This window comes from Loxodonta africana, chromosome 25 (assembly GCF_030014295.1).
Source record: "Loxodonta africana isolate mLoxAfr1 chromosome 25, mLoxAfr1.hap2, whole genome shotgun sequence".
Classification (NCBI taxonomy): Eukaryota; Metazoa; Chordata; class Mammalia; order Proboscidea; family Elephantidae; genus Loxodonta; species Loxodonta africana.
The window spans coordinates 36,652,601-36,679,786 of record NC_087366.1 but is presented as its reverse complement, the minus strand read 5'-3'; the positions used below and the strand labels follow the sequence as shown (position 1 = coordinate 36,679,786).

The 27,186-nt window shown below is 33.6% G+C and overlaps 1 protein-coding gene across 7 annotated transcripts in view; it reads left to right on the top strand.

The window, feature by feature from the left end:
* The window catches only part of ARID4B (AT-rich interaction domain 4B), a 192,024-nt gene that overhangs the window by 121,787 nt on the left and 43,051 nt on the right, over window positions 1-27,186 (top strand). For all 7 annotated transcript variants that reach the window (XR_002786002.2, XM_064276689.1, XM_064276688.1 and 4 more), the window contains 9 exons: window positions 5,892-6,030; window positions 12,103-12,182; window positions 14,365-14,441; window positions 15,539-15,693; window positions 19,678-19,750; window positions 21,426-21,520; window positions 22,463-22,560; window positions 23,288-23,531; window positions 23,871-24,046. Coding sequence is in view for 6 of the 7 variants with exons in the window: in XM_064276689.1 (XP_064132759.1) it covers window positions 5,892-6,030; window positions 12,103-12,182; window positions 14,365-14,441; window positions 15,539-15,693; window positions 19,678-19,750; window positions 21,426-21,520; window positions 22,463-22,560; window positions 23,288-23,531; window positions 23,871-24,046 (1,137 nt within the window). In the remaining variant the exon portion in view is untranslated. The remainder of the gene's footprint in view (window positions 1-5,891; window positions 6,031-12,102; window positions 12,183-14,364; window positions 14,442-15,538; window positions 15,694-19,677; window positions 19,751-21,425; window positions 21,521-22,462; window positions 22,561-23,287; window positions 23,532-23,870; window positions 24,047-27,186) is intronic.

The following is a 27,186-nucleotide window of genomic DNA, read 5'->3' as shown; positions in this document are numbered from 1 at the left end:
GAAAAAAATATTTAATGTTACTCATTTTCCTGCTATACTTGTTATGCTTCCATGCATTTTTCTTTCGCATAACTCTATATTTTTAAAAAAATGTTTTCTTTAATTATGGGGTGGGTTAATTTTCTGACTGGTGACTTAGCTTTTTGGTGAAGTAATGATTTGTAGGATACTCGGGTTGATGATTATTATTAATCTTCTACATAGGACATTTAAACATTGACTCTTGTAACCAGAAAGAAAAATAAATGAAAAATGTATGATGGCATTATTAGTAAGAAAGAGTGCTGATGTGAGTATTAGATGTTACTGTGATTGTGTCCAGGTTTTTCCAGAGGGCTATTATGTTGCCATAAATTATTCAGGAAAGCGCTTACAAATTAAGTTATACCTTAAGTTAATTCTATGGTTAACTCTTAATTAACTATGATTGTTGATGGCAAGCAGTGAGATGGAGTGTATTTAATGTAAAATTATTTCATTAGCAATGATTTCTAATTCTGTAGCTCTTGAGAGTAGTAATAGGACTTAGTTATTAAGAGCAGAGCCTGGAGCCAGCTGGCCTGGGTTTGAATCCTGGCTCTGCCACTTCCTTGCTGTGTGACCTTGGGCAGGTTACTTAATTTTTTCATGCCTCAATTTTCTCATCTGTAAAATTGGGATAATAGCATTACCTATCTCATAGGGTTGTTGTGAAGATTAAACAAGGTCATATTCTTTTAAAGTGTTTTCTTTAGTATGTAGTATGTATTAGATATCATCATCATGTGATGAGTGGAATATGATTTCATTTAGATTAAGTATAAAATTATACTTAATGGTATTTATCTCTGAAAGTTTGGGCAGATTTTGTGGTATTATGAAAAGGCTTATGAATTTTTGAAGTAACATTTCCATAAAATTAATAGAAAAAAGCTTTCGTTTGTTTTTTAAAACAATCCAAATCTAATATTTAGATATAGTCCTACCTTTCTACAAATGTCATCCAGAAGTATAAAAACAAATAAGATAATTTATAGAGTATCACATAGATTAATCTACAAAAATGACTAAAAATTATGATCTATTTAAAAGTCTGTTCGTGTTTCTTAGCCCTTCTTGCGTATGAGCATAAAACACGCAGTTGTCACTGCGCAAGTTGATCCTTGCTTTCTACAGACTCTTCAACAAAGAGTCTAAGTGGTTCTCGACAATCTGTGTGTGTAATGAGAGATTTACTGTTAGGATTGTGTTTTGCATCTGCAAAGTACAAAGGTAAACAAAAGGTCAAGATTTACTAGTGTAGGAAATGAAGTCCAGCTCTGTGTGATCTTGTTTTTGCTTGCTGTTCCTTCCCCCTCAATATTGTGGTCATTCTCACTGACAAGAGACTTTATAATGTTCTTGGTATTTTTAAATCTTGGTGTGGAAGCATAACAGTTAAATACCTCAGTTTGAAATGCCCATCTGCTTAATTGCACTTCCTTAAAGTTCTTTCTTCTTCTTCAGAGTGATTTTCTACAACAAAGTCGACTTGGATCTTGATGTCATTCATCTATCCTTTATTTCCTCTTCCATTACTCCTTTGAAAAAAAGTCTTCATTAAATGGGAGAGCAAAAGCCCTTTAGTTCTCTAATTGCCATTTAAAATTTATTTCCATACAAAGATGAATAAAATTGTCTCTTCCTAGGATTCCCAGGACTCTGTTGTTGCAACCGTATAATCGCTGCCTTTGTTTTCTTTAAACAACTCTTAATCCACACAGCAGTTAATCTTCCCCTAGATATGCCAAAATTGATTATTTTTGACACTTTCCTTTATATTGAGTTTTATTTGTATTTTACTTTTAAGTTAATTCTAATAAATTCAGGATTTTCTTTTCTTTTTGATTATTATCATCTTCTAGCTTAACTTTTGTTTCTCCTTTGATCATTGTATAAATTTTGCCTTTATAACTTACCCATTGTGTGCAGGGATTTTTGTTTGTTTCTGCTTAAAGAATAAAGTGCCTGAAATTATGGAGAAGTACCCCCCTCAATTTTTTTCCAATAACCTGGCAAAAGTAGGTGTGCAGCTGTTACAGTACAAAAACAGTTTTCTTGCTATTATTTTTCCCCATTGAGAAAAAGAATATAGTAAAAGAAGATTTACTAATAATTCTTGTTAGGGCATATTTATTGGTACACAGGTTTTACAGTGACAGTGTTAAGATTTACCCAATAAACTAGTGATTTTTACCCAGCATTTACAGGTCTGCAGATCTTAAAAAAAATTTTTTTTATTGAGATGTAATTCATATACCATAAAATTCACCCTTTTAATGTGTACAGTTCAGTGGTTTTTAGTATATTCACCACTAACTAATTCTAAGAGATCTTATTTTTTGCTCATTATTTTAATATGAGAATTTTATTCTGGATTCCTTCTTGGTAAAAATTAGTATATACTAAAAATCTTTCATTGGTGAGTATACATGTCCATACATTCTGTATGATTTACTCTCAGAAGCTATACATTATCAGTCTTCCTGATAGTAATTCATATTATTTTAGATTGCTATTGGGGCCCTGGTGGCACAGTGGTTAAGCGTTTGGCTGCTAACCAAAAGGTTGGCAGTTCAAATCCACCAGCTGCTCCTTGGAAACTCAGTGGGGTAGTTTTACTGTGTCCTGTAGGGTCATTAGGAGTCGGAATCTACTCAGCAGCAATGGGTTTGCTGTTTTTTTTTAATACAAAACCTGAAACTGAGTTAACTTTTTTGCCTAAAATAATAGGAATCCTTGAACTAAGAATTGCTTTTCAAAAATTGAGTCTCTGTAGTTCATAGCTCAGTTTTGTATTTGAATCTCATCACTTACTGTTCTTTGGCATATACCTTGTATAAAGTTTTTCTTACTTGATTTACATTTAATAATGATGCATGATCAGCTTTGAGTGGTCAGCTGTTACTCTGTTTTGGTAAATATTTCTGTAGTGATTAGCTTTGTTTCCACTGGCAACATCAAATTTTATTGCATAGAGACAGTGCGTTATTTTCTTGTGGCTCAGTGAGTATATACCTTGCCAGCAAAGAAGCAGAAATGTCAGAGGTGAATAAAAACCAGGTAGCTCTCTGTGCGTCTTTGTTCCCTTAAAATATTTTTGATGCTCATTTATTTTAACACATCAGTTTATTGACTGCCTGTCATATATACACAATTTCCTGGCTAAACTCATCTGAAAAGAAAAGTTAAATATAATGTTATGGTTTACACTGATTATATACATATCCAAAAGAAAAACTTTAAGTACCGTGGTGGGAGGAAATAAATCTATTTGGTTCATTCATTTAGTCAGCAAATACTTATTGAGCATCTGCTCTATGCCAGGTACTGTTCAGGCTCTTGGGACACATCAGTGAACAAAACATTAAAAAAATCTCTGCCTTTAAAGCTTACATTCTAGTGGGGTAAGTGGACAGTAAAGAATAAACATAGAAAATAAGTATTTTATATAGTATAATGAAGTTCTAAGTGCTATGGATAAAATAAGAGCAGGGTGAAGGGAAATAGAGAGTGGGTGGGATGTGAATTTGAATAAGGTGGTCAGGATAACCTTATTGAGGTGACATGTGAGCAGAGACTTAAAAGAGGTGAAAGAGTTTCCAAATATCCAGGCCTGTTTTGCTGCAAAGGGGAGTAGAGAAATGAGACAGCAGGTGGTGGGGAAAGTGAAGTCTGGATTTTCTTAAATGGGAGAAATAGCAGGATATTGATAGGAATGAATAACAGTATGCTGATGGGACTGAATCTAGTAAGAGGCAGAAAAATTGATACAGGAGGGAGAAGGAAGCATTGCTGGAACAATGTCTCGAGTAGGTGAGGGGGAGAGGAATCTATCCATAAATGGGGAATGTTTTTAGTGAAGCCTGGGTATTTAATCTGCAAAGTAGCTAGATGTTTTATTTTCTAGCTGTGTCCCACCTGACCCTTTAATTTGTTTTTGTGGGGTGGGGGGATATAACTTTTGGAGTTTGAAGTCTTCAGAGTTCTTAAGTTTTAAGAAAAAAAAATAGGATTTTAATAAAGATACTGTTAACTTTATTAGCCAAATAAATCTCAGTTTTTCTCTATGTTTGATAGATTTTGATATGCTATCTGACATTCTGGTTTTCTGTTTTGCTAATGCTAATGATATAAGTGAAGAGCTTCTATAAAACCCTAGTTGATTGAGTGTTCTACGACTTCGTAAAAGCAATACTTACGGTTTTAAGCTTGGTTTTGTTCTACAGTCGTTAGAAAGTGGAGAGATAAAAAAGCCCTTGAGAAGCTCTTCTAATCAAGTAGAAATCAGTCTGTCATTACTAGCCCAAGCCATGTGCCTATATGTAAGGTTTTATGCTCTGCTAATATGAAGGTATGTTGGTTTTATCCTGCTATTACCTACTTTCTAAGTAGGGGTTAAACTTATTTAAGTGCCGTTTAAAATGCAGAAGTTCTACTCAGTAGCAAATTTGAAGATATGTTCTTTACCAGGGGACAGTTTTTATTTGAAAGATCATTGAAATCATGTAGTGATATTCCTCTATCATTATACAATGTTTAATATAGTAGTTTAATATTAAAATAGTTTTCCTTCATTTATATTTATATTAAGTTGTAGAAATATAAGGGGCAACATTTATATTCTCATCCCTTTGGAAAGACATCAAAGATAAATTTAGAGTATACTGGATTTGTCCTTATCAACCAAGTATATAAATCATATGTAAAGTTTTAAAATAGTTTTTGTCTTTTTTTTGGTCCATGAACGTGACCATTACCAGCTATATCAAAAATGTTATTCATCCCTTTAGGGAATCAGTGCTAGCCATTATCTTATAAAAATAGCATACACTGCAGTCTATCTAGTTAGCATTTCCAAGTGTCTTTACTATTCTGGGGATTTTGAGCAGTCACTTATAAGAAACCTTTATTTTCTTTAGTATTAATTGTGGCCTTTCTTGGAACCAGGTTCGGAATAGAAAGTCTTTTTTCCTATTTAGTTTTACTTTTTACTATGCTTTCTTTTAGCATTCAATTGATGGTTTTAGGTATTTCTTTTTTTCTTCTGATAGTGAACATCTTTCTGGTTAATCCAGTGTACAAAGTAACTGAAAGGAATTTTTAAAATAAAACCACAGAATCATATTGTGTATCCTGTGAATACCCAGTTTGTGTTTATTCATTATTAAGGATAGCAGTAATGATCTCTTGTGGGGTTGCTGCCTCCCCTTCCAGCCTCCCTCTTGTAAACCTCCCCTTTCCTCTGTTAATGGAAGTGTTATTGGGAGGGTAAAATTACCATCTCCAGAACTCCTTTAATCTGAGATGGGGTTTGGTATATTTTAGTGTATTGCTGGGGTATTTAATACGGGACTTTTTGTCTTTTGAGCATTTGGGGACCAGTATTATTCTATTTTTAAAAACTGATCTTTCTCAATTTTTTAAATGGCTCTTAAGAAGCACAAAGGAGCCCTGGTGGCGCAAATGGTTAAGTGGTTGGCTGCTAACCAAAAGGATGGCAGTTCAAACCTACCCAGCAGCTCTGAGGGAGAAAGAATTGACGATCTGCTTCCATAAAGATTACAACCAAGAAAACCCTATGAGGTGGTTGCTGTGAGTCAAAAATGACTCGATGGTACCTAACAACCACCACCACAACAACAACAAATAAACATGAATGATTTTCAGGAACATGGTGTTCTTTCCTCTAATGATAAACCTTTTCTGTTTTTTCTTGGAAATTTAGAGAACTGTTTAGAAACTATTAGCTAAATTAGGCATTTTATAGGTTTTAGGAAACGGGATAAGAGTTCTGGAATACCTATATTCATCAACTTGGCACGTTTATTTTTTGTGAAGATGAATGTAAATACCTTTTTTTTTCTCCCTAGACCAGAGGAAGAGTCTTCATCATCCTCCAGTGATGAAGATGAGGATGATAGGAAACAGATTGATGAGCTACTAGGAAAAGTTGTTTGCGTAGATTATATTAGTTTGGATAAAAAGAAAGCACTGTGGTTTCCTGCATTGGTGAGTAACTTCAGTATAAAAGAATTTTAATTTTTAACTATGTAAACTCATGAAAAAAACTATTTTCTTACTAGTGTTTTTCGTAGGTACAAACTGAGGAAATGTTTTTTTAGCATCATTCATTTCATACATATATTACTTTCAAAATTGTCTTTGAGTCCAAGAAACTTGAAGTCATCCAAGAAAGGAGGAATTTTGATAATTATAGAAACTTGATATATGGGAGTTTATTATACTAATCTCTATTTTGGATAGAAAATTCATAATACAAATTTAAAAACTCCCACGTCCACCATGAAGTTTAGACTGCAAAAGAAGAACAGAACCTTTCTTGGTTGACAGGGACAGCTAGGAATTTTCCTCATTCTTCTGAGCCAGGGTGTTTGCTTTCTTGATCTTAATCTTGCCTGTTAGTTTTTTCGTACATAATAATGACTGAAATTATAGAGTAGTCCAGTCTCTAACATTCTCTACAATAGACTCTTAAATTTACGTGCTTTTAAATGTCTTTCTCCCCAGAAGCTTGCAACCCTAGAGATCCCATGTGGAGTATTTTGAATTTTCTCTTTGCTTTCTCCCATTGCCTTCTCCAATACTAAGTTAGGTTCTCAGTGCTTTGTTATAAGGAATATCCCCATTATTGTCTCAAGTTCTGTGCAACTCAAACTGTGATGACAGATGACAAAGTCTTTTGAGCTTCATCTCTTTGCTTTAGCTAACCACTGGCCTCTCCAGCATGTTGGAAGGGCTGTATATAGGGGACCATTTTCTTTGCCTTTTACAATGGGAACACACCCATGTCTTTCATAGACATTTACTCAGACTGCCTTTCCATTAAATACTTTTTGATAGATAAGAAAACAATTTACATCATTTCAAGCAAATGCAAGTTCAGCTAAGAATTAATCATGTGTTATACTTTACGATTTAACTCTTTGTGGCAGTAGAATGTATTTCTTTCTGGATAAGATATAATTGGATAAGTTGTTTAAAGTTTCATATTTCAAACAGTCTTTTATTTGAATCATCTCTTCAGAACAGTCTTAAACTCTAACATTAACATTTTTGTGTGTCTGAATGACATGGTTTCTGATGATTAACCTGAAAACCTTTGTGGCCATTTGTATGAAACAGTGGGATCCACACTTTTTACAGATTACTCCCACCCTCCATACATGTAAACTATAAACTGCTAGATCCTTTCACTATACTGAAGAAATTCGAAGATGCTATTCTCCTCACTTCTACCAACTACTTTTTCCCTTAGATAATGAGACCTCGTTGGTCAAAAATTATTACCTGGTCTCTGTTTCGTATATTCTTATTCCCTTACTGATTATAAGTAGACAGACTTCCTTAGGATCCATTTTTTCTTCTGTTGAAGGCATTTAATAAAAAATTTTGTGTGTTCTCAAGGGTATTTATTTTAACACATTTTTGGTAATATGACAGTTATCATACACCAGGCACGTTAAAAATGTTTTACAAGTGTTGACTTATTTAATATTTTAGAGGTTCTCTCTACCTTGTGGTTGATTAATCTTTTTTAGTAAGGTCGATTAATCTTTAACCTTTTTTTTTTAATGGTTGACAATCTGTTACTTTTATTCTCATCCTCTTATTTTCCTATTTACTGACTCTCAATCGAAGGCTTGGACATGGGATTAAAACACTGTACTATGTTTATTCATGCATTTGTATCAAAATTTATATGCATAATATATACATACTGTTCTATATTTGTGGTTTGGGTTAGCTAAACTAGGTAATCATGTTTTCATAACGGATTGATTTCTCAAATGAAAAAGAAATAAATGTTGGGTAGAAGCATCTCTCTTTTCTGTATGTGATGTGTATTTATCGTCCTTTTCAGTTATCATGTTTCATATTCTTTATCTCTAGTACTTAGTTCCGCGTTTGGTACAAAATCAATGCTCAATAAATGCCAGCTCTTGTAATTAAAATTAATGAGAATAGTTATTTACTTTAATGAGTATAATCATTTTTTGTACCTTCCCATGTAACCAACCATTCTTTTCTCCATCTATCCATCTGTCCTTCCATCAGTCAACCATTTATTGGGTTCCTACTCTGTCCTATAGGGTTGCCGTAAGTCAAAATATACTTGATGGCAACGGGTTTGATTTTGGTCTTTTTATTACATGCAAGGATTGTGCTGAGGCCTTTACATGCGTATGAGATAGATATTATTATTTATTCTCATTTAGAGATAAGGAAACTGAATGTTGGAAGATTTAAGTAACTTGCCAAGCTTTGGGTTAATGAGTAAGCTGACAACTTAAGCTGCCACACAACTTAAGTATGTGTGATAATTTTTTCACTCCTAAAAGCACCGAAATTCTTTGTAAGAATTTATTTTGGAAATGTGTTTTAAAAAATGGTTTTGTATGTCTTTTTCTCAAACAACAGAAAATAAAAATTTTCACAGTCAGAGTTTTCAGTACTAACTTAAGATTCTCTCGCCATAATTCCAAAATAGTTTCTGATGAAAAATATTTAAGGATTTATGGTATTGGCAGGTTAGTAATCTGTTTAGCCCATGATTTCATTATTATTTAGGAAATTTTAAAATTATTTATATGTATGTTACCACCAATAAGAATTGAGATCTACTGGACAGTGATGAATTGTTTGGTCAGTTAGAGAGCATCGTAAGAAAACAATCTTAACATAATCACATAAACAATCCTCATCTTATAACTTTAAAAGTATATTTTATAAATTGAGTAAATTTTATAGTTGATTTTGTAGCAACATCGTATAGCAAACAGTTGCGTACTCTTAGGAACTGTAAATCATCACCACCATGTATTGAACATTTACCCTGGCCCGGCATGTGTTAAGCTTATTAACATAAGTAGTCTCGTTTAATCTTAACATTAATACTAGAAAATATGTGACATTTACCCTGTTTTAAGAAGAGAAAATCTTAGCTTTCATGACTCACAGTCCTCTTTAGTTTCCTTCATCAGATTTTCCTCTTCCCAACCTTAAAATGTTATTAATTCAAGATTCAGACCTTTTCTTCTCATTCTGTGTTACCTGTCGGGTAATCTCATCCTCTTTTATAGCTTCAGATGCCAACTATTGCAGAGATAAAAAACTGAAATACCTTAGGGACCAACACAATACCAAACATGAGTCAACTGGATAGAATACAACAGAGTGTGGTTCTTGTGGCAAAATTGGAGTGTGGAACCTCTTACTCACACATCACCATCAGCACTGGCCAAAGCTATCATATGTACAGTTTTAAAAATCCTGTGTTTGCCATTCTTTTGGAAGAAGTACAGCCAGGATGTTCTTTAGAAGTGAAAATAGTGAGACTTTGTCTCACATACTTTGAACACGTTATCAACAGGGACCAGTCCCTTGAGAAGGACATCATGCTTGGTAAAGTACAGAACCAGTAAAAAAAAAAAAAAAAAAAAAAAGGGAAGACTCTCTTTAAGGTAGATTGGCTCTGTGGCTGCAACAGTGGGCTCAAGCATAGCAAGGGTTATGAGGATGGCACAGGATTGGACCAGGAAGTGCTTTGTTCTATTGTTCATAGGGCTGTTGTGAGTTGGAACTGACTCAGTGGTACCTAAAAACAATAACATGCTTGCCAGAGAAAAATATGGGTGGGTTTGGCTTAAAGTCCCCATGTTATGGACCTCTGGTATTTAGGCTGTTGACTCCCAGATTTTTATCTTGAGTCCAGACCTATATTCTGAACTCCAGACCTGGTGGTCTGTCTCTTCAGCACCTCCATTTGAATGTCTATCAACCACCTTAAAACTTAATAAGCCTCAAACTAAATTTACTAAATCTTCCGTCTCATGCCCAAACTTGGTAACTTCCCCATTGCTTTCCTTTCACAGTAAATGATACTATCATCTACCCATTTGTATAAAGCAGAAACCTAACTGCCCTCTGCTTATCCATTCCTCTAATTATCTCTAGCATTTTTCATTCCTTTAATTTGCTATTGCCACCACTCTTTGTTCCAGTCACCATCTCTCACCCGGATGATCACAGTAGCTTAGTTTCTTTCAAATCTTGTTTGTCCTTCTCTGGTCCAGTTTCTTCACAACAGCCAAAATAATTTTGTAAAGGCAAGTCTGATCATGACATTCCCCTGCTTCAGATCCTTCCCTCAGAGATTTTAGATTTTATCCTAAGAATTAATATGGCTTATAAGACCCAGGAGTATTTGGACTCTGTTTATCTCTTACTCAGTCCAGACAAAAAGGTTACCACACTAAACGTTTTTTGCTTCTTGGAATAAATTCCACTGCCTCAGGGCCTTCGCATGACCTTTTTCCTCTGCTTGCAGTGCATTCTTAATACTACACCATGCGCACACATACATGCTTTGTCAGACTAATTCCTATTCATTATTCAAATTTCGGTTCAAATGCCTTGCCTTCAGGAAAGTGGTCCCTGACTTCCCACATCCCTCTTATAGCACACTATACAAAGGGCTTAGTACAATAACAATTAAAAAAAAAAAAAAGGGAAAATGCACTTATTTGTTTAATGCTTGTCTTCCCAACTAGAATGCAAGCTGCATGTGGGAGGAACAGTACCTGACTTGGTCTCTATGTTCTCCACTAGTACACCACCTTCCGTGTACTAATTAATGTTTGTGGAGTGACTAGATGACTGAATGAAATATTAAGTGTTTACTTTAAGGCCTTTTTGAAATGACAGAGTTTTTTCAGATACTTCATGTGTGTGAAACACTTTTCATCAGTGAATTATTCAGAATACCATTAGCATTTAAGCAATGCTACAAGAAAACAACAATGCAATTTCAATTATGAAAAATTTTAACTAGCTTAATGGTGAAAGACTGAATTAGAACTAATCTGTTTCTGAGACCTCCCTCATCTGCCATGAGAGTACATGCCTTTATGTGTTTTTGACTCATTTTTTAGAGTTAATGAGACACCCTCTAAAACAAGCCTGTCGTATTTATTTAGCCCGTTTTTCATTTAAAAATATATACTGTAAACTTGTTCTCTGTATAAATCTTGGGCTGTCTTGGAATTACAATGATCAAAAATATTAGTAATAAGTCTTAGACAGACTCCAGGAAGGTACCTGCTTTTAAAATACTTCTTTTTAGAGTAAATAAAAACCAAACCTCACCTGTTGCCGTTGAGTCAGTTCTGACTTATAGCCACCCTGTGGGACAGTAGAACTGCCCCATAGGGTTTCCAAGGAGCTACTGGTAGATTTGAACTGCCAAACTTTTGGTTAGCAGCCAAGTTCTTAACCACTGTGCCATCAGGACTCCTCAAAACGAATAGTATTATGAAAAGATTTTAATGTGTGTTAAAATATATATTAAACTGTTCATAATAGGTAGAACCTCATACCTGTATTTTTTAGGATAAAAAAAATAAAGACTAATAAACAGGTTCTGATACCTGAATCCATTTTGGTTCCCTATCCTTCTCTTAGGAGTCCCTAGGTGGCGCAAATGGTTAAGTGCTGGTCTAGCAACCTGAAGGTTGGCAGTTTGAACCCACCCAGTGGTGTAGGAAGACAGTCCTGGAGATCTGCTTTCACAGCCTTGAAAATCCCACAGAGCTGTTCTGTTCTGCACACGTGGGGTTGCCATGGTTCAGAATGGACTCCAGGGCAGCTAACAACAGCAACAGCAACATCCTTCTCTTAGCCATGATGTAGACCGTCAGTTAGTTAAGACTTTAGCTCTACCTCCTTTTCCACCCCTGCTTCACTTTGCATTTCAGCTTTCTATATCCGACTAGAACTTAGTCCACATCTTCACTGTAGTCACAGCCATGCTTCTGCTTTAACACCATGCCTGTACCAAAAAGCATCTGGATTACCCAGAAAGCTTGGAAGGATATAGGATAGGAATTTAAAATTACTTGTATGTCTCCCACATGCATGTGTACTCGTTCACCCTCAAACTAAAATTAGTTTTTAAACTTTAAGCTTAAACTATTTTTTAAAAGGGTTTAAATAGTAGATACTTAAGTAACTATCTATAAATGTGGTCTTAGTTATAATAGTTTCATACTTTTTTTTTAAAAGGTGGTTTGTCCTGATTGTAGTGATGAGATTGCTGTGAAAAAAGACAATATTCTTGTTCGATCTTTCAAAGATGGCAAATTGTAAGTATAATTCGCTTAGTATAAAAAATCAATCTATTTTATCTGGCTATTTATAAATATACACCATTTTTCCAGATTAGGATCTTAAATGTTGAATTAGTTATTTCCATTGACTCAATTTGGCTAAAGTGATTAAATCAAAATTCTTCTTTCAAACAGCGACCTTTTTTCATTTTGTGGGGAGGGTGTAGTGGTCTTTATAGAGTGTAGTCTATCTTTCCTTGTTCACTTTTTTCCCTTTTCTAAACTAGACTCTCATTACTGTGTAATTTGTCAGCATTTGCCTGTATAATAGCTGGTGATTTGTTGAGGCAAATTCGATATATTGAGCATACCTAATACTTTATTGTTAGATTTATTGACATTTCTTTAGTGTTTGTTCTGAATGCCTAATTATGACTTTCTAATACTTCTGGTTATATTAATGGTTGTGATATCTGTGGGATGGCCTTTGCCTTTGCTTAACATGGGTTGCTGCAGATATATGAGGAACCCTGGTGGCAAAGTGGTTAAGGGCTTGGCTGCTAACTGAAAGGTCAGCAGTTCGAACCCACCAGCTGCTACATGGGAGAAAGATGTGGCAGTCTGCTTCCGCAAAGATTAAAAGCCATTGCCGTTGAGTCAATTTGAATTGATAGCAACCCTATAGAACAGAGTAGAACTACACTGTAGGGTTTCCAAGGCTGTAAATCTTTACGGAAGCAGACTACCACATTTTTCTCCCACCCACATCTTTCTCCCACTGAGTGATTGGTGGGTTCTAACAGTTAACCTTTCAGTTAGCAGCCTAATGCTTAACCACTGCGCAATGATGGCACCATCGATAAGGTTTATAGCCTTGGAAATCCTATGGGGAAGTTCTACTCTGTCCTATAGAGTCACTATGAATTGGAATCTACTCGACAGCAACAGGGTTTTTTTGTTGTTTTTTATAGATATATGTTAAGAATACAATTTTTTACGTAGAATGTTTTTTAGATCTCAGTTCTGAAATTATGTTTTCTCATAAGAATTTTATGACTAGAGAAGCCAGGTGTTTTATACTAAGCTTTATCAGGTGGCTAGGATTTGGTGCTTGGATTTTCAAACTCTTAAAAATAATTAAACAAAACAAATCAAAACTATGAAACCGACTTTTAACAAGATTGAGATAATCAAAGAAATTTTGAATACTCAACTTTGAATACTGTCTTGATGATATTAAGAAATTACTGTTAATTTTTTAATCTGTGATAACAGTGTGGCTGTGTTTTAAGAAAATAATTCTTTCAGTGATCTGTAATGAAATATTATAAATGAAATAATAATCTGGGGTTTGCTTCAAAATAATCCAGTTGCATTGGGAGGAAGTGAGTAAGGGTATATAAGTGAAACAGTGACTGCGAGTTGATGATTATTGTAGTTGGGTGATAGATACATGGGGGTTCACTCCTGTCCTTGAGTTCACACTGTACCTACTTTTATCTATGTTTGGAAATTTTAAAATAAAAAGTTAAAAGAGATGGCAAGTTGAAATTGTATGTGGAGTGGTTTTCAAGCTTTTGTGGATCAGTTGATACAAAACAAATGCACAAAAGCTAAATGATGATTTATTAGGTTAAAATAGGAAGTACGTGTGACATATGCAAATATAGTGAGTCTCAGTTGCTTGCTTCTGACCCCTTCTTATGGATAGCAGGTCAATGAAAGGCCTTAAATTGCATATTGGAAGTTTGCTTGTGAGCCTAGAATGAACTTTTTTATTTTATAAAAGAAAATTTTTGTTATAAAATGACACATTAGTTTTTAATCTTAAACTAATGTCCATTGGTAATTTCCTTTGACTATCCCAAGATAACGGCAGATTCTTTGTTTGACTTCTTTTTTATTGGATATATGCATTGTGCCACCCAAACATTTGTATTTTTTATTGTTATTGCTATACACGGTTTTCAGGTTTACATTTAGGCAAGTGAATTTGAGAACATCTTAGGGTTTATAAAACACCTCTTAAAATGGGGTTCTTTTGTAAATGGTTACCTATTTTAGGATCCTGGGGCCTGTAACCCAGTGTACAATTACTTTCATTGTAAATGCCAGATTTTCTTCCCGTATTTTCAGTATCTTTCTGTGGTATGTAGTTGAACTCTTAATTAAACTCTGACATATTTTTGTTTGTTTTCTTTATAAATAAATAACATAGTACTTCGGTACCAAGAAAAGATGTCCATGAAATTACTAGTGACACTGCGCTAAAGCCTGATGCTGTATTAAAACAAGGTAAGAATGATTTTGGAATAAGTTACCTAGTAATTTAAAGACGTTTGAAGTGTTTTTAAAGATGAAATCTTCGTTTTACTTAAAAAAAAAAAAAAATTTTTTTTTTTGTTTCTAAAGTATGTCTCTGAAGTTACATTTGGTTCTGTGTGGCTTATACTTTTGTAAACCCATGTGTCTTTGTTATCATAAGTTTTCTTTTCCTTTTTAGCTTATAATGAGGGGTTATAATCTACAAAGTAGGACGTAACTATATCATCAACTCTGGTTTGGCTTTTGCCTGGTAAATAAAACATTAGTTCTTGGAGATGGTAGAAGAAGAAATGAAAATCATTTTGATTGGCATTTATCACTAATGAATGGACATCCCTAACTGCAAGGCTCCAATAGTGATATTTGATTGGGGAACATGCTGTATAATTGTAATTCTTACTTGCTTTTTGGCATTGTAAATAGCTACTTGTTTTCTCTTTTGCCCTTGCTAATTCAACCCAATAAATTCAACCCAATAATATGCTAAATAGACTGCCTGAAAATTAACAAGAATTTGTGGTTCAGAATTTGATTCCATATATTGTAAAATGAGAATAATTATGTCTATCTAATTTTAGTTTAAGCTAATTGTTAACATAGTTTTAATTCAGATTAAATGAGAAATGTAGAGGACGTGTTTATAGTAAATTTTCAAATATAGTATGTTTATTACAATGGCTCTGTGCCTGGTATATAAGATACTGTTTAATAATGGTTCGATAAATGATTAAATTAAATGACCTATACAAGCCTAATTTTCATTTAAAATGAGAAAACTTCTCTTTTCCTCTTTAATTTGTTTAAATCATCTATAAAATAGATATAAAAATTTTTTTTTTTTTTTTTAATAAAATAGAGATAGTAATAGTACCTAATTCTTAAGATTGTTAGGTTTACATGAGTTGCTACATGAAAAAGCACTTAGCACAGTGCCTGGGCATATACTAAACCCTTAAACGTCAGTGGTATTAGCACAGCAGTTTTTATTTCTTTATCTTGCTTAATATTTTTATACAAAACAGGTGTCATAATTTCTTTAGTTCCTGTAATTTATGGTTTCTTTGCAGCCTTCGATCAGGCACTTGAATTTCATAAAAGTAGAACTATACCTGCTAACTGGAAGACTGAATTGAAAGAAGACAGCTCTAGCAGTGAAGCAGAGGAAGAAGAAGAAGAGGAAGATGATGAAAAAGAAAAGGAAGATAACAGCAGTGAAGAAGAGGCAAGTAAAATCAATTAATGTCTTTTAAAATTATAACAGTTGGATTTTTTTTTATGGATTAGGAGTTGTCATAATGTTACTAATCACTTAAATATTTTTAGTATTACAAAAATTTCATAATAAAACTATATTTGTGATAGTCATCATAATCTAGTGTTTGCTTACATTAAGATAGAAATATGTTCTTGTGAAATTAATAATAATAAATTCAGTTATTTTAGCAACCTCAAAAATGTTTCTTGATCTTATTATACTCAAAAATGTTTCTTAATCTTGTTATAAAAAGACCTCACTGTCGTCGAGTCGATTCCGACTCATAGCGATCCTATAGGACAGAGTAGAACTCCCCCATAGAGTTTCCAAGGGGGGCCTGGTGGATTTGAACTGTGAACTTCTTGATTAGCAGCCGTGGTACTTAACCACTGTGCCACCAGAATTTCCAATCTTGTTATACTTGTTATAATTAAGGAAGTATACACCTAATATATTGAAACTCTTTAACAGGCTTTGCACCATGATGTAGACAACTGTCACCTCATAAGATGTTATATCTGCATATTTTATTGGAAAACCTAAAAAAGCATAAGCTATACCTTCTATCTAGTATTAAAATAGTGAGTGTAAAAGTAAAGATTAATATCACTTTGGTTCAGAGAATCTCAAATCATTTAATCTAGTACAAATACATATATAGTACTAATTGAGTAAAAAATAAGTCATGTGTCAGTTTATATGGGTGAAGGAGCTGAAGTTTTGCGTTTTACCATAATTGGTGCTTTAGGTCCTGCAGTGACAACGGATTCTTCACTGGCTTGCTAAATGACTTTGTGAAAAAAATTTCTGTGTGGGGATACACATAGTGAAGGCTACTTATACTTGATAGTGAAATGAATTGTATTAATGTGTTCAGGAAATTAAGATAATTTAATGTCATGTAATATTTCAGGTAAGTTTTCAAATTCTGCCATTTAATTGCGGTAAACAGTATTAATGAAATAGGATTGTTTCAGAGATCATATTTTCATAGTATTTATGAAAAAATAAAGCTTGATTCATAATGACCCTATAGGACAGAGTAGAACTGCTCCATAGGGTTTCCATACGTTTCACTGGTAGATTCGAACGGCTGACCTTTCGGTTAGCTGCTGAACTCTTATCCACTGTACTACCAGGGCTCCATTTATGGTATAGTGATCTGTAATGATAATGAAGTAGCAGTTTCCCTGCTTCAGTTTTCTCCCTGACTGCTTTGGATTTAAAATGTGAAAATGAGCAATGATTCTTTTCTTAAAACCTCTTTCGTAGCTTCGTGTCACTCTAAGAGCCAGGCTTCAATATAGAACCTCCTTTATGTCCCATTCCCGGCCTGTTTCTCTTGATACACCCTCTTCCTTTGAACTTTATTCTGTAGCATATCAAACTACATATTTTGCTGCTCCTCAGCTTTGTACATACTAATACCACTGCCGAGAATGCCCTTCCCTTATTTCCCCTAGTCAGCCTGCCGGCACGTTCCTCTTAGTTTTCAAAACCCTATTAACAGTGTCTTCTCTGTAAATGGCACCGTGAACATTCACCTCCCACACCCTCAGGAAAGGTAATTTCCTCCATTTGCTAGTCTAAGCTACTAATATGCCTTGTGTATATTTTTGTTGTTTTATCTATGTGTGTGTGTGTATAGATATTTTTTTTCTTCCCCATTTGATCTACTTTTTTTCTCTCCAAGAAGTCTATAGGCTTCTTAAGGATATGGACCCTGCCCTACTCATATTTTTACACACAATGTCTGTCGTAGTGCCCAATATGATCAATATATATTAATTACCAACCTTTTTGTTGCTTAGATTTGTGTTTCACAAATGTATTTGTAAAATCAGATCTGGTCTCCAATTTAAACTTTTTTTTTTTTTAAGTTAAAAACCAACTTCACTTAAAAAATGTTCTAATAGAAATAGATTTCGCAGTTTTTTAAAGTCAAATATTGTACCATGGTAACATTTAAGATAATATCTAGAAAACAGTTTTCTAGTTATATCTGACTTCTAATTGTTAGCAGCTGTCAGGTCAGCCCCAACTCATGGTTCACCCTGTGCACAATGGAATGAAACACTGCCCAGTCCTGTACCATTCCCTTGATCAGTTGCTGATCGGATTGTGATCCATAGGGTTTGCATTGGCTGGTTTTGGGAAGCAGATTACCAGGCCTTTCTTCCTAGTCTGTTTTACTTAGTCTGGAAGCTCTGTGGAAACTTGTTCAACATCATAGCAACACACAGTCCACCACTTACAGAAGGAGGGTGGCTGCATATGAGGTGCATCGGCTGGGAATCTTCACCAAAACCCAGCATATGTGAACTGTATTTAAATTGAGAAATACAGATTTATCATAAGCAAATTAATAAATACCATGTATTCTTTTCTGCTCAACTTGCAAGCCTAATAGCTTATTAACATGGGTTTTTCTTCTTGTTTTATTTTTAAGTAGCTTTTTATTCTACTGGTTTTTTAAAATAAAAGGGCACATCTCACTATGACATTAGACCCATGATTTCTAAATAAAAATGATATATTTAGGTTCACTTAGGAAATCAGTTGAAAAAAAGGCCTTTGAACCAGTTCTTCCCGGTTTAGTTCATGGTCGAGGAAGCAACACCGGAACAAATCTGAATTTTTTAAAAATTTGGGTGAACTGGTACAAAAACTGGCCTGGAAAAAATTATGGGTCAAGGCCTTGCTAGAAACATTATCTTGCCCTTTAAAAACAAGGGCAGCATGTGCATTGCCTAGCAACCAAATCTCTTGCCTGTTGGATTTTGCTCAAAGATGGTGGCCAAGTATGCCACTTTGAATGTGTGTTGATCTCCACAGTCCTATCAATAATCCAATTTCATGTGTCAGGCTCCTAAAAGGGCTTACTATGCCTCTTCTGAGTCTCCCATTCCAGGGCTTCAACTCATAATTTTTCCCATTCTGAGTATTGTTCCAAATCAATATTGTTCCAAATTTTTATAATTAGGGTGTCTTTGGTTTTGTTTCATCAGCCATGACAGAACTGATTTGAACAGATTTGAAGCCCTGGTTGAAAATTTTGCTTCTAACTCTTAATATTAGGAATATGTATGATTCAGATATAGTAACTAAAACCTAACTGTATATTTTGAATCACTTTCTCTGTAGTTACTCCTAATTATGTGTTCTTTAACAGCAGGTTCCATAGCTTAATTTTTCTTGTATTTAATTCAGCACCTAGCATAGTGCCTACACTTATAGGTGCTCAGTAAATGTTTGTTGAATGGATGAAAGTCACTGAATTTATGAATTCCTCAGTCTTACCTCCTACCCTGCTCCTTGCAGGTTGCTTCAGGACCAGCTCCCTACTACCACAGCCCCTGGCCACAGCAGCAAGAAGCTAGTCCCTCCCTTGTAATTGATAGATCGGGGAACTATTTTATTACTTGAAGATTTCCCTAAGTCTGAATCTTCAGGTATTGTAGATCAAGTTTGTTCCCCACTTTATTGATTTTATAAGCTTGAACTACTATACAGTGGGGCTTTATATAATGAAGAATACTTGTAGTTAAAGTTAATGGCACCCAAATTTGGTATAGTTCCTTGAGGAGCAGTAATAGATTAGTTTTGATGTTAAACCCTGGCCCATTTTAATACAACTGAGAGTAGGTCTTCTTGAGCCTGTGACCCTGATCTTGAGAGTAGATCGCTGATATGGTAAAAAGTTCATTAACATCTTGCTAGTCTCATTTTTTATATGAGAATTTATATCTGAGATTCTAACTATTGAGATATCTTTTAGAATACATTTGTAAAGCATAAAGTGTCCAAACTTCTCTGATTTTGAACAGCTTAGTGTTAAATAATTTTTATTTGATAAAGTCTTTGAAATATTTTTAATTAGTGTTAATACTGTCTGTGTTATTAAAATGCCTAACTAAGGAAAACATTCTTTTCTTCTGTGACTAAAATTAGGAAGAAATAGAGCCATTTCCAGAAGAAAGGGAGAACTTTCTTCAGCAGTTGTACAAATTTATGGAAGATAGAGGTGAGTGTTTTTTTTTTTTTTTTTTAAATTCATTGTTAATGCTGTAGGTTTCAGATAGATAATTAATATTCTAAAAATAAGAATTCAGTTCATTGAGCTTCATGTCACTGGTAATCACAGCTGTCTTTTTGACTGCCGGTATTACCAGCACCTAGCATAGTACCTGTTACATTTGTGCTTGTGGTATGAGGAATTTGAAAGTATTTTAATGGTTTTTATGGCTGTGGGCCCATAAATGCCTGTATTGTGCCCTGCTAGTCCACCTAAACACCCATGGGCTCTCCAAAGGACCTTTATACTAGGGAGCAATGCAGAATAGAATCATAGTGACATTTTACTAACATTTACACAAAGGTCTCTAGTAAAAAGCCCGCTTCTCCAAAATCTGTTTGCAGTACCTTGTGTGTGTGCGTGCACATGTGAGAGATAGCAAGCACTCACTCATCCTAAGATGAGCTGTAAGTCTTCTTATGACTCAATCGCATAGAACTAACTAGAATTAAACCATCCATAGAGATCCAGAAATAAGAGAAAGAAAGGTGACAGAGTCTCAGTGTGAGGCTTGACTCAGCTTATTGAATCTGTCTAATGTTAAAGAAATGCAAGACTGGGGGAAAGAGGAGTGTGTACTAACCTTTCAGTTTACAGTGATGATCCTTCAGTAACTATTACTCTGTTACTGTGTTGCTTATTTGCTTGGTCAGGATCTAGCTTCTCCTTTCATGGGAAAATGCTAGGAAGCGGGGTAGGAAGAGGCAGAAAGCTCTCTAGCTGAGGAAAAGGACAAAAAGAGTAATATTTGGAGGTGCCAGCATGCTCTGGGAATTAATGTCTTTTAAATCCCTGTTTGTAATGCTGATGAGAAGAAGGTGGTTCTGTCTTCTTTTTCCCTCATAAATTATATTGGCTACCACAGCGTAAGTACCTTTAATATAAAATGCCTTTGATTCCTGTATTATTTCTTCATTTGAGTGGAGGCTTGGTCCAAGAATGTATGTGCCACTTCTTAGGCTTTTTAATAAGAGAAATGAAAAAGCAAAGAAAATGAATAAAAGCTAGTATTAGAGAAGAGTGATAAAATGCAATCGTGCCAGTCACATGTGTTTCGCAGAGGGCCATAGATTGCCTGTCTCGGCCGTTTTCTCTCTTCTACCACTTTTCTAGTGGCTTGATAGTTTGATTCAGTACTCTTGCCCCACGTTTTAACTATGCTAAAATGGAACAAAACTAGTTTTACTGTAGAATGATTGTGTATAGTAATTGTAAGTTAGTAAAATATGAAGTATCATAAAAATAACACTGCTTTGTGATGCAGTTGCCTGTCATTCACCACAACACTTTTTTCAGTGCCAAATCCTTGTTTCCCTAATTTAAAAAAGATTTTGGTTTATTGGTATTCATTGGTATTTTATTTTATTTGGTATTTATTCTTTTGATTCCTAGGGGCAAGGATGTGAAATGAAATTATATATGGTTTCAAAAATTTGGTATGTGAAAAATTAAAAAACAAAACAAAACACTGAAGTGGGCTTAATAGACATCATGTCTGGAATTAACAAAGGATATATATATATCTACTTTGCAGTGTATATATTTAGTGATAATATTTGAATCCTTTGAAATTTTAAATTAAAAATGTAGTTTGGTTCTAATGTATTTGGTGTTTTCTCAATAGGCACACCTATTAACAAAAGACCTGTACTTGGGTATCGTAATTTGAATCTCTTTAAGTTATTCAGACTTGTACACAAACTTGGAGGATTCGATAATGTAAGTATTATAATTAAAAGTGAAGTATTTTTCATACAACATCGTCTCTCATGTACTTGCTATCTCTAAAATAAATGTCTATTAAAAATCTAAGAATATATGGAAAATGGAAAGTACAGGTTTAAAACATACAGCTAGCCTTCCTCAGACCAAATTTATATTTAATTAAAGATTAAAGTTTTTTTTTAAATGAGCTTTCTGATTAAGTGTTAAGTTAGTCATACTTTGTAATAAACTGCCTGTATATATATCTGAGTCACAGCATAATCATTGGTGAAAATTCTTTGTGTCTCTTGTTTATTAAACTGAGAGCAGGGATCTATCTTTATATTTTTTATATCCTTAAGTTGTTTCACAGTGCCTAGCACATATATGTATGTCTGTGTGTATAAAGCATGCAGAAAATGTTTGTTGAACTGATGTGAAGAGACTGTTTTAAAGTAGTCCATGACAAACCATATTCATCCGATTAAGGGTATTCTGCATCGTGAAATGCTTATCACTGAAGGCCAGTAGAACTACTTCGATTTATTTGTTTGTAAGTTTTACGGGAATTAATAAGTCCTTTAAAATCTTTTTCTGTTTCTTCATTACAAAATTTAACTTAGGAACCTAGATGATGTCTTCTTATTCACTTATCGAGGTTTATTTGAAAGTTAAATGGCCCAATATTTTACATTTGCAATTCTCTGAGATTTGAGTATTAACACTTACTTCATAACATTGCAAATCAAATTTTTAATTTAGATTTTATCAAGTTTGGTATCTGTCATTCCTTTGAGACTAAAACCAGTAGGTATAAATGTATATGTACACACACATACACGCACATATATACATGTACATATGCACATATACATATATACACATGTTGTATCTCTCAAGATTTTATCATATTCCCACCTTTTAATTTGGGAGTTTTCATTTCACTTTGTCTGTTAGATTGAAAGTGGAGCTGTCTGGAAGCAAGTCTACCAAGATCTTGGAATCCCTGTCTTAAATTCAGCTGCAGGATACAATGTTAAATGTGCTTATAAAAAGTAAGTTAGCATACTTGATATGGCTATTTTATATATTTTACCTAGGAAGCAGCATGGAATTTACCATAACTGAGGTACTTATTTCTTCTCAGAAGAAATAAAATATTTTTACTAGTGTGTATTCTGAGATTTTACATGTAAAAAATAACTAGATTTGTAAGATATTCTGTGAAGGAAAGTTTTTGTGGTAAAGTAAATTTGGAAAGCCAAAGTTTTAAAATCAGACAAACCCAGATTTTAATTCTGGTTTTGTCAGTTATTAGCAGTTTGTGTCCTTGGATCATTTATTTGTCCTCCTAAGCCTCAATTCCCTCATTTGTAAAATGGAATAATATTGTTTCAAAGAATTACTCTGATAATTAAATTTCACATGTAAAGAGGTTTTAGCGCCTGGCATATTGAAGTGCTCATCAAATAGTATTGGTTATTACTAATACGTATAATAAAAACAAGCAAACAAACAAAAATATGTATAATAGCTACTGCTTATGCTGTTATATTTAATATTATAACTTTTCTCAATTTAGCCCATTAAAAAAAAAAATTCTTCGAAGAGTTTTTCTGTTTGAGTTAAAAGGATTGGGAGAGATTGAACTAGAATGAATTAAAAAGTTAACATGAGTCAGTGTCTGGGAATTAAAAAAAAAGGAATGGACGCACATTAAAAAAAATAACAGTAATTCTTTGAAATATTTTCACCAAATGTAATTTCTCTTTATGTTTCCAGATACTTATATGGTTTTGAGGAGTACTGTAGGTCAGCCAATATTGAGTTTCAGATGGCATTGCCAGAGAAAGTGGTTAACAAACCATGTAAGGAGTGTGAAAATGTAAAAGAAATAAAAATTAAGGAAGAAAATGAATCAGAGATCAAAGAAATAAAGATTGAAGAGGAGGGGAATATAATACTAAAAGAAGAAAAGCCTGCGGAGGATGATATTGAAAGAAAAGAAAATATCAAACCTTCTCTGGTAAATCAGATATTGCTAACTGTCCTTTGCCTTCTTTGGTTCATTTTCTACAGCCTCTTTAAGTTCCCAAAGTTAATTTATTATATTATACTTTGTTGTTTGTGCATTTTCTTCATTAAGTACTATTTTGTATGGTTTTGAGTGTAATAACTATTCAAAATATCTCTTAGCTATTTTGCCTAGTGTTTTAGGAATGGCAGGAGTTTCTTAAAAGTAACTAATAACTTTCTTAATATCAGTATTGGTTGGTACCTAATTCCTGGTGGTTACAGTTTTATTATGGGTTTAGTCTGAAATTTTTTAACTTTTGTTGGTTTAGTTCCTCTGATCTTTTTCTAGGGAAATAAAAAGAATTTGTTAGAATCTGTATCTACACAGCCTGATCAGGAAAAAGAAGTTAACATGAAAAAATCAGAAGAAAATGGAAACCTGGAAGATAAAGATGATGAGACAACTAGGGTAGATGAATCCCTCACAATAAAGGTAGAAGCTGAAGAAGAAAAAGCAAAATCTGGGTAAGAAATTTGCTTTTGGTTAAGATGCATTTTGACTAGATGAATTCTTGTAATCTACTTTTTGTATGTGTGTGTATGTATAAATCTAAATTTGACTGGCAAATATAGAATAACTGATTTGCATTTATTAGGTAAATAGTATTTGCCTCTTTCAGAGACCCTACTAATATAAATTTGTAGAAAAGATCATATTTTTGATCTATTCTTCTTGCTCTCATCATGGAAATTTATAAATTCTTTAGTTTGGAAAAAGTACTTATTGCATTAAATCCTGCTGAATGACCAGATAATACAAACTTGGGAAGATGGCCTTCTCCAGCGTTTTGTAGATGGCATGTTGGCTGTAGATTCTGAGAGTTTTAGTTGACATTTTGTAAGCAAAAAATAAGAATGGCAAAGTCCTAACAATAAGCTTTTTAGGAGTACAAAATTGTTATGCTGTGTTTTCTGTGACAGTAGCATTTATTTGTTCTTGTCTCTTTGAAATGATGAATTATTTAACAATGTAATTTATGCACTGTCAGTGGACCCCTTGGATTTTAAAGATAATCTTCCGTGGTTAGTCTTATTTCTAAGGTTTAAAGAACATAAACATCTCCGTTGTTAGTGGTCTGTTTAAATAAGCAAAAGTAGTTTTTCTTGATGATTTTAGTATTTTTCTGAAATTTTGGCCACAGCATGCAGGAAGATATGGAAGAGGAACATAGTTAAAAGGTGTCTGTTATCATTCTTTGTTATATTTCTGTGTGTACAAATTATTATTTGAAGCACTCCTTACTGCTACTGGAGACTCTTTTCAGGTATTAAGAATCTTAATAAGAATTCAGCTTTTTCTCTTAAAATATCTTGAGTATTTTAGTATTTTTTTGAAATTTGGCCACAGCCTACAGACAAACATGGAAGAGAAGAAAACCGGATTTAGATGAACATAGTAAAAGGTGTTTGTTCGTTATACTTTGTTATATTTCTATGTGTACAAATGTATATTTGAATTATTTATTTCTTACTCTATGTGACACTATTTCAGCTATTAAAAAACTTAGTAAAGGATTCAACTTTTTACCTAAAAAAATCTTGATTTTTAAATCTACAGATGTTTCTCGAACATTTATTATGTGCAAGGCACTGTGAAAAACCTATATATATTTTTTTGTTTCTAGTAATTAGTTTTTCAAGTTGGTGTTTCAGCTTATTTTATTGTATGAACTATATTTTATAGGTTTTTATTTTATTGATCCCTTTAATTCTTCAATTGTTTTTTTAATTTACTTCAGATATTCATAAATGTATTTATACTACAAAATGAAATTTTCTTGCTGTCATTGCCCTGATTTACTAGGTGTTTAAAAGGACTACGTGTTGGGAATGTCCAAAATTATTTTCTGAACTTTACTGGATAAGTGCAATAGAAAGTTCTACAATTATAAAGAATCAATATAGAATTAATATATAGATATTCTTCTAGTATATAAACTTTCTCTAATTATCTACTACCAAGAATTTTGAACATCCTTCCTCTGTGTCCAGATAAGGGATATTAAAGAAGTTAATATATGTAAAATGCTTCGTTCAGTGGCTGGCTTCTTGTTGTTAGGTGCCAAGTTGATTCCTACTCATGGCACCCCCATGTGTGCAGAGCAGAATCGCTCCGTAGTATTTTCATAGCTGTGACCTTTTGGAAGCAGATTGCCAGCCCTGTCTTCCGAGGCTCCTCTGGGTAGGTTTGAACTGCCAACCTTTCAGCTAGTAGTTAAGCGCTTAATCATTTGCGCCACTGAGGGACTTTAACTGGCTTGTAGTAGGTACTTAATAAATAGTAGCTTTTGTGTGTGTGTGTGTGTGCCATTGTGAGGAACTTGACTTCAAACTCAGAAAATTTATTTCTTTGTGAATTCAAATGAAAAATCCTTGCTGATACATTTGGTTTTCCAAAGTGTGGTTCTCTAAAAGATGATAAATTTAAATCTGTGTGTGTGTTAGTATGTGTGTGTGCATTAAACCTAAATAATGGTTACATTTTACACTTTAAAAGGCCGTGTTTCTTGGCATTCTCATTTAGTGCGTTAACCTCTGAGTATGCTGCTGAATTTTTAGAGCAATAGAATATTGTCTTTGGCTGATTGCCAGTAATTATGGTGTTTGCTTCTTTACACTTCAGTGTATTATTAAATTTCATTTGGGTTGTGTCTGAGGTTAACATTAAATGCTGCTTGTTAGTAGTCGTCATTCCAGATTAAATAAAAGTTTGCCCTGGCTACCACTTAAAGTATGATTGTGCTTGTTTTTGACACCAGTTATACTCATTGCATTGTAAAAAGTAAGATATAGTTTAGAGTTTTTCATTAAAAAAATTTAGACTTTGTATTCTTTGTCTTTTCTCTTACGTGATGTTCTAAGTTTTAGAAACAAGGTGCACAATAAATCTTTTCCTTTATTATGGAACATATTAAAGGAATATACTTCCTTTTCTCCCTGATAACGCAGGGTTATAATCTTTGAGATATGTAGTGTTGTTTCTTAGAAAAAAATTTATATAATATTTATTTAAAAATTTTAATAGTAGTTTATCATCCATAACAGTATTTCTGATAACTTTTGAATATTTTAGCCTTACTAATAATTCCTTTTTTAAATATAGAAATATTTAGTGTGTTTCAGTGAGAGAGGTCATATTTTTAATATCAGCTTATAAGTAATTTTGTTTGGGTTTTAATTTTTAATTCCTATTCATTTAATAAATTAGCCTTTACAATAAGAAAAATTCTTGAAAATCTTTATAGACTTTGTGATGTATTTCAGATGTTGACCCATTTGATACTTTAGTGAACTGAGTCTTAATTTCAAAAGTTTATTGGGCTTCTCATGCCCTCCTCCCCCCACTCTATTAAAGGAAAGAGGAAAAAGCATTAGAGTGCTACTTGTATTGCTATTTATAGATTTGTTTTGGCATGTATAATTACATAATTAGGAATAATAAAGTATGTTATTCCTAAAAAGTTTGGATATAAGAATGTAAAACTTAAATTATCAGTGGAAGAAAGCTTTTTATATAACTACTAAAGCCATGAGGAGCCCTGGTGGTGCAGTGGTTAAGTGTTTGGTTGCTAACTGAAAGGTCAGCGGTTTGAACCCAGCAGCCT